The sequence below is a fragment of the Salvelinus alpinus genome, chromosome 5, assembly GCF_045679555.1.
Source record: "Salvelinus alpinus chromosome 5, SLU_Salpinus.1, whole genome shotgun sequence".
In the NCBI taxonomy this organism is placed as follows: domain Eukaryota; kingdom Metazoa; phylum Chordata; class Actinopteri; order Salmoniformes; family Salmonidae; genus Salvelinus; species Salvelinus alpinus.
This window is the reverse complement of record NC_092090.1, coordinates 18072564-18080876: the sequence shown is the minus strand read 5'-3', so window position 1 is coordinate 18080876 and position 8313 is coordinate 18072564. Positions and strand designations below refer to the sequence as shown.

The following is an 8313-nucleotide window of genomic DNA, read 5'->3' as shown; positions in this document are numbered from 1 at the left end:
CAACAAGGTAAATCACCTCTCAGTCAGTGGATGGAACTCAGGGCCATTGGAGACGACAACAAGGTAAATCACCTCTCATCAGTGGATGGCTCAGGCCATTGGAGACGACAACAAGGTAAATCACCTCTCAGTCAGTGGATGGAATACTCAGGGCCATTGGAGACGACAACAAGGTAAATCACCTCTCAGTCAGTGGATGGAATACTCAGGGCCATTGGAGACGACAACAAGGTAAATCACCTCTCAGTCAGTGGATGGAATACTCAGGGCCATTGGAGACGACAACAAGGTAAATCACCTCTCAGTCAGTGGATGGAACTCAGGGCCATTGGAGACGACAACAAGGTAAATCACCTCTCAGTCAGTGGATGGAACTCAGGGCCATTGGAGACGACAACAAGGTAAATCACCTCTCAGTCAGTGGATGGAAACTCAGGGCCATTGGAGACGACAACAAGGTAAATCACCTCTCAGTCAGTGGATGGAATACTCAGGGCCATTGGAGACGACAACAAGGTAAATCACCTCTCAGTCAGTGGATGGAATACTCAGGGCCATTGGAGACGACAACAAGGTAAATCACCTCTCAGTCAGTGGATGGAACTCAGGACCATTGGAGACGACAACAAGGTAAATCACCTCTCAGTCAGTGGATGGAATACTCAGGACCATTGGAGACGACAACAAGGTAAATCACCTCTCAGTCAGTGGATGGAATACTCAGGGCCATTGGAGACGACAACAAGGTAAATCACCTCTCAGTCAGTGGATGGAACTCAGGGCCATTGGAGACGACAACAAGGTAAATCACCTCTCAGTCAGTGGATGGAACTCAGGGCCATTGGAGACGACAACAAGGTAAATCACCTCTCAGTCAGTGGATGGAACTCAGGGCCATTGGAGACGACAACAAGGTAAATCACCTCTCAGTCAGTGGATGGAATACTCAGGGCCATTGGAGACGACAACAAGGTAAATCACCTCTCAGTCAGTGGATGGAATACTCAGGGCCATTGGAGACGACAACAAGGTAAATCACCTCTCAGTCAGTGGATGGAATACTCAGGGCCATTGGAGACGACAACAAGGTAAATCACCTCTCAGTCAGTGGATGGAATACTCAGGGCCATTGGAGACGACAACAAGGTAAATCACCTCTCAGTCAGTGGATGGAATACTCAGGACCATTGGAGACGACAACAAGGTAAATCACCTCTCAGTCAGTGGATGGAACTCAGGGCCATTGGAGACGACAACAAGGTAAATCACCTCTCAGTCAGTGGATGGAATACTCAGGGCCATTGGAGACGACAACAAGGTAAATCACCTCTCAGTCAGTGGATGGAATACTCAGGGCCATTGGAGACGACAACAAGGTAAATCACCTCTCAGTCAGTGGATGGAATACTCAGGGCCATTGGAGACGACAACAAGGTAAATCACCTCTCAGTCAGTGGATGGAATACTCAGGGCCATTGGAGACGACAACAAGGTAAATCACCTCTCAGTCAGTGGATGGAATACTCAGGGCCATTGGAGACGACAACAAGGTAAATCACCTCTCAGTCAGTGGATGGAATACTCAGGGCCATTGGAGACGACAACAAAACATAAGTCTGTCTTTTAGTTGAAATGGACTTGTTCTATAAAAAGAGCTAAGATACATGGCATCCCTCTACATGCTTATATATACACATTATACAACGGGTGGGTCTAATCCTGAATGCTGATTGGTTAAAACCGCATTCCAGCCGGTGTCTATTCCACAAGTTACCACCGGCTAAATCTATGATGTTAAAATGCCTATTTACTCTGTTCCATATGACTGCGCAATCCACTGTCTCATCATCCCAGCCAAGCAATTTATAAACTTAATCTCCACTATAAAAAGCATCTAGACATTATCTCACATTTCTTTTAGACTAACATTTAGTTTTCAACAGCTGAGATTTGTATAAACTTGTTGTCTGACTTTCTGACATTTGCAACATTGTTTCAATATTCAAATTCAATCTCCAGCTGTCCCATAGTAATGAACAAGTCGGGAGTCGGGACAAGACAGACAGGCAGCGTTTCTCAACAAGTCAAAATGATGAATCATCTGGTATTATTTTTATGGATATATACAAAGAAATGTAAATTGAAAAAAGGTCAAATGAAACGAAGTGCAGCTAGTTTGCAGTGTTTCCAGCTTCAGTTTGAAGTGATTGTGTTGCTGTGTTGTTGGTTAGCCTCTCTGAACAACACTGTCCTGACAAGTGAGCACATTTTGTCTGCCAGGAAAAATCGAGCCTCATTAGCTCATTGTTATGGATTTAATTTATCCAAATAAATATCTCTAGAAAACAGCTAAAACAAATGCAAATGCAACTAAATTGCTGTTATTCTAGCTGTAAGTTAGCCTTAGTTGGCTAACTAGAAAGAAAGGGAGAAGAACGTTGCCAACCAGTATGGAAACGGAACATTTAGAACAAATGACTGGGTCGCATCCATAAATACAGAACAAAAAGACTGAAGGACTGTGTGTCGCGTCTCTACTGTAGCAACCGAACCGATAGAACGAACGACAAGCCGGCTAGATGTGTGTCGGGACTATATCTTGTGGAAGGATGTAATAGTATGAATAAATTAATCAAAATACAGTTTTTTAATGAAAATATGTCAATCATTATTTGAATATGTTGGTAACACATTGTATAAAAGTGATGCCCTCGAAGCCGGTGTTTGGAGGATATAGTGCCACGGTCTGCCTGCCCTCGACTTCGTCTCAGGCCTAACAACAACCGTGCCAATATATCCTCCAAAAACCCTTGGCTCGTTATCACTTCATTCTGATGTTCTGAAGTGGTTGGACCTTTGTGCATGAACATGTGACGACTCTCTCTGCCTCATCAATTGTTCTATTGATGTCGTGACATACTCCTCTGTGGGTTGCTAAGGTTACTGTCCTGGCTTGAGAAACACTCATCCTTCATTATTACAGCTCTTTAGATGTGGGGATGACATATGTACAATGTAAAGGAACAGGTGATGTAATGTAACTATAGAGACATCGTTAAGAAGAGATGACTGACAGTTTGAGATAGAACACTTTCACTCTTCAGTAACTCCAAAATAACAGCATGGTGATCAAACACATCAGAGCAACGTGGGATTTTCCCACAATGAGAGAGGTGGGGGAGAGAGAGAAATAGAAAGAAAGAGGCTTTTATCAGTCTTAATATACAAATGTCAAAAAAGTTGAGTTTGAGAGTTTGTTTAGTCTCTAGTGTTACAGCATGTTCAGAAAAGAGAGTGCTGCAATTCCACCTCCCGGCCAATAGAGGGAGGGATTACACCTGGAACTCAAACATGTCTGTCTGCTTCTTGGCCAGCTTTGCCACCTCCTGGCGGATGGCCTGGACCAGGGCGGATGTGGAGAGACTGCTGAGTGTGACTCTGTCTCTGGGCTCCCCCGCATCGGGCAGGCTCTGCTGGGACGCGGCGGTGGTCGGGGTGGGGGGTGGCTCCATGGCCTGGCCGTAGTGTAGGGGGAGTCTGGGGGAGCTGCCTTGAGGGTAGCGGGGATGAGGGAAGGCCTCCACGTACCCTGGGAGAGCCACCTGGAAGAGAGGGTAGACCAGGCGTCACCAAAACAACCACACAGGGTTTGATACCCACCAACATGATAGGAAATACAGCTGATGCTTTGTTTTTTGTTGTTTTTCAAATTCAAAAGGTATTATCCTTATTGGATCAGTTTGCTGGGTGAACATTGTCTCTCTTCCACATGTATTACACATATATTCAAATGGCTGAAAACAAGGGAAAATATACACAAGTACACTTGGACGAAACTCACACGATAAAATAAATTAAAATATTCAAATATCTGTGACTTTTAAAAATGGACTTTCGATTCAAACCAAGCATTTGAACTCCACTTATGGGTTACTTTAGAATGTGGACATGAGATGTGCATGACTGTCTGACTCTACACAAAACTAATCAAAGAAAGACCCAAAAGAAAAAAGAGAAGAGGTGTTCATTTAGGAAATGTGCTCAACTACCCTGGTATTCTGCTGTGTCCACTCAACGCCAGTCACACATTCAGTTCAGCAAATGGTTTCTAAATGACACTGGTTCTGCAAAAAGACACTGCGTGAAGGCATCTGGTTGAAACAGGCAGACAAACAGGGATAAAAAGAACATTCCATACAGAAGAGGAAAGGCCAGTGAGGAAAGGGGAGGTCACATGGTCAATAACAGTGACAGATGGGGACATGGAACCCATTTCATGTTTAACAGACAGACAGAGACAGAGAGAGTATTGTATAATAGAAAATTAGGAACCACATTTTGCTTAGTGGTAGATGAGGAATGAGCTCACTGTCAATCCCTGATAAGGCTCTCTGCAGAGGCTGTCATGAAAATGTCTTCATATTCACTGATGAGTCACATTTTGGTGTCTTACAAACATCCAGGAAAACACATTGAGCTCTGTAACTTATCTTTCCATTAGTTTACATAACAACTCTAAGACCTGGGGCAGGATAGGGCTTTCCCTTGTGTGTGGTGTGGTTGTGGCTCGAGGTAGAACATACCCTTATGCACAGATTTAGGATCAGAATATTCCACCCCCATCCTAACTTTACCATAAGGTAACGTGTCTGATCCAGGATCAGTGGTGTTAGCAATTTATGTTACTCTTCAATAACACAAACCCCAAAGCAAATCAGGGGGAGGAAAATAGGTTTATTCAAAGAGGACAAATCATAGATGTTATGCTGAGAGGTAGATGGTCATTCTCCCCTGTCCTCAGTGATGCTCTGTCAGTGATTCTCTCCAGTGGTTCTCTCGCCAGAACAAAGGGACAAAGGGACAGCAATGTGTAGTTTTATAACCCAGCCCTAGCCTGTGGTTGACCAATTAGAATTCCTTGCAATAAAACTAGCCAATGGCCAAATAACAAGTATCCTATTTCAGAAGACATATTCCTCCCATGTCTCTGACCCATTGAGCAATAATTCCCGATAACAGAAAAAACACTATTTCCCTTCATCATTATTACTCTATTGACTTCTCGTCCTTTTGACCTCTCATCCTCTGTCTCTGCGTTGTGTATTAATCTTTGACCTATTCTTACAGTGGGTAGCTACTTCTACCTACGCGGTAAGTGTGGAGAGTAGGGGGGGTTCTTACAGAGTCAGCCCACTGGGGGGGCACGTCCTCAGGCTCGGGGGGGTAGGACATCCAGGATGGGCTGTGGTAGGAGGACGGGGGCGTGGAGGCAAAGTACTCAGAGTAACCCGACCGCGAGGCTGGGATGGCGTACACCGCTGTGATGGGGTTTCCTGTGGGAGGGTTAGGAGGTCGTTATGCAGGGGAAATACTACAATAACAACTGCCATTACTAGAAGAAGAATGAAGTTGTTCTACAATTGTGACAAACAACAAAGTTAACCTAAACCTAAACCTAAATCCTAACCCAAACCCTAACTCCTAACCTAACTCCTTACCCAAACTCCTTACCCAAACTCCTTACCCAAACTCCTTACCCAAACTCCTAACCCAAACTCCTAACCCAAACTCCTTACCCAAACTCCTTACCCAAACTCCTAACCCAAACTCCTAACCCAAACTCCTTACCCAAACTCCTAACCCAAACTCCTTACCCAAACTCCTAACCCAAACTCCTAACCCAAACTCCTAACCCAAACTCCTTACCCAAACTCCTAACCCAAACTCCTAACCCAAACTCCTTACCCAAACTCCTAACCCAAACTCCTAACCCAAACTCCTTACCCAAACTCCTAACCCAAACTCCTAACCCAAACTCCTAACCTAGACCCCCACAAGGATAATAACATTTTTTTTTAAACAGACAAAGGTTCTGACCTGAGTAGGTGGACACCGGCTGTTCTGCTGTGACTGAGGGGAGTGCTGCTCTGGAGAGGGGGACTGAAGGGAGTGCTGCTCTGGAGAGGGGGACTGAAGGGAGTGCTGCTCTGGAGAGGGGGACTGAAGGGAGTGCTGCTCTGGAGAGGGGGACTGAAGGGAGTGCTGCTCTGGAGAGGGGGACTGAAGAGAGTGCTGCTCTGGAGAGGGGGACTGAGGGGAGTGCTGCTCTGGAGAGGGGGACTGAAGGGAGTGCTGCTCTGGAGAGGGGGACTGAAGGGAGTGCTGCTCTGGAGAGGGGGACTGAAGGGAGTGCTGCTCTGGAGAGAGAGACATAGGGGGTGCTGCTGTCATTATGCTGGGTCTGCATGTCCGTCATGTTGGTCCCAGACTCTGAGATCCTGGCCTTGGACCTCAGGTCAGGCGATGAGCTGAGTCAGAGAGAGAGATAACGCTCACATCGCAAAATCACATTCACATGCAACACATATTCTTCACCACAGGAGGACACTGGTGCTCCATATAACACCCACAGTAACACTGGATTCTCATTGCTATTCATGTCATCTTCCTCTGCACTGATTCTGCTTTCAAATGTGCAGTATACACGACTGAGATCAGTCTGGCCACTGCATTTACCTGGTGAATATTACCATGTGAATGTTGGGGAGTTTAGTGATTCATTGTGGGGTGAGAGTGCGGTATTGCGGCTTTGATTCATTTGAGGAAAGGTGAGAATAGTGTCATGGGGCTGTGTGTGTGTGTGTGTGTGTGTGTGTGTGTGTGTGTGTGTGTGTGTGTGTGTGTGTGTGTGTGTGTGTGTGTGTGTGTGTGTGTGTGTGTGTGTGTGTGTGTGTGTGTGTGTGTGTGTGTGTGTGTGTGTGTGTGTCCTGGCCGTACCGTCTTAGAGAGGTCCCAGGAGGGGGGCCGGTGCGAGGGGGAATAGGGGGTGGAGGAGAGGTCATAACCATGTCAGGAAGCTGGGTGAACCTAAAGGCCTGGAAGAACACAAGTCAACACACACATTAATAATATACTGTGGGTTGATGTTTTCTGATAGGAGAAAGTGTCTACTTGTTAAGGTTTAGTCAACTACAACCAGTACAGTAGTACATTTTGACCTAACATAACCCTTCCCAGAGGTGTTATCCTTCCACCCACTCACCGGTCTGGGGAGGCTGCACTGATACATCTCTGCTCCGTACGCCGGCACCCACTGCAGCCCTCCTCCCCGGCCACGGCTCATGGTTCCCGGGGCACTGGTCACCACGTCAGAGTAGGGCAGGGGTGGAGGTCCGGGGCTGTAGTGGCCGTGGTGATAACCGTGGTGGGGGTGGGGATGATGGGAGTGGTGGTGGCGTCCGGCTGTGGAGGAGTGTCCCCCTGAGGCCAGGCTGAAGGCCTCCTCCAAGAGCAGGTGCATCTGCTGGCGTACCTCGTCGATGGACGGCTGGGAGCTCAACGTGGAGGTCTCTGAGTGACCTTTGACCCCTCTGGGGCAGACATAACCTCCCCGCGGGCCAATCAGACGATCCACGTTGGTCTCCTCAATCAGCTCCGGTTCAGTCTGAAACACAGAGAAAAAGAGGGGAATTGGTTACACACTCACACACTGCCCAGGAGGTTGGTGGCACCTTAATTGGGGAGGACGGGCTTGTGGTAATGACTGGAGCAGAATCAGTGGAATGGTATCAAACACATGAAACACATGGCTCCATTGGCGCCGTTCCAGCCATTATTATGAGCCATCCTCCCTCAGAAACCTCCACTGATACACTGTTCACACTTCCTTTCCAATTAGTACTAGTAGAGCTAATACAGTTCAGACCTATCAGTGTCATTATCTCCCAGACCTATCAGAGTAGAGTCATTATCTCCCAGACCTATCAGAGTAGAGAGTCATTATCTCCCAGACCTATCAGAGTAGAGAGTCATTATCTCCCAGACCTATCAGAGTAGAGTCATTATCTCCCAGACCTATCAGAGTAGAGTCATTATCTCCCCGACCTATCAGAGTAGAGTGTCATTGCCTCCCAGACCTATCAGAGTAGAGAGTCATTATCTCCCAGACCTATCAGAGTAGAGTGTCATTGTCTCCCAGACCTATCAGAGTAGAGAGTAATTTTAGTACTCTCTGAGGCTCAAACAAAAACTCTCCATTCACTTTATTAGTACCCTGCAAACTGGTGATGCTGCCCAGGTTTAATTGGTGTTAGGGAGCCATGTCCTTTACACAGAAACACACCACAACCCCAAAGACACTCATGCCTAGTACTTTCTCTTTACAGCACTGAAGGATTATCCCACAATGCATTGCAAACCCCCATTTCATGATTTACGAGCACAGTGCTACAACGGCAAATGAACAGTCCCCTGCTAGCTGGGTGGAATGCCACTGACTCAACCAGAGATGGTCAGATGAGAAATGTTCAAGTG

General features: G+C 46.6%; 1 protein-coding gene across 3 annotated transcripts in view; it reads right to left on the bottom strand.

The window, feature by feature from the left end:
• Positions 1 to 1428: 1428 nt before the first annotated feature.
• Positions 1429 to 8313, bottom strand: part of kiaa1549lb (KIAA1549-like b) — a 159116-nt gene continuing 152231 nt past the window's right edge. Inside the window, exons 18-23 of one of the 3 annotated variants that reach the window (XM_071399933.1) lie at positions 7043 to 7444; positions 6778 to 6875; positions 5878 to 6308; positions 5182 to 5333; positions 4050 to 4151; positions 3483 to 3602 (exon numbers count right to left, since the gene is read on the bottom strand). In XM_071399933.1, coding sequence (XP_071256034.1) covers positions 4095 to 4151; positions 5182 to 5333; positions 5878 to 6308; positions 6778 to 6875; positions 7043 to 7444 — 1140 coding nt within the window. In that variant the 3' untranslated portion in view covers positions 3483 to 3602; positions 4050 to 4094. Of the gene's footprint in view, positions 3603 to 4049; positions 4152 to 5181; positions 5334 to 5877; positions 6309 to 6777; positions 6876 to 7042; positions 7445 to 8313 lie in introns of all 3 variants that reach the window. The other 2 variants (XM_071399934.1, XM_071399932.1) reach the window with 2 other exon arrangements.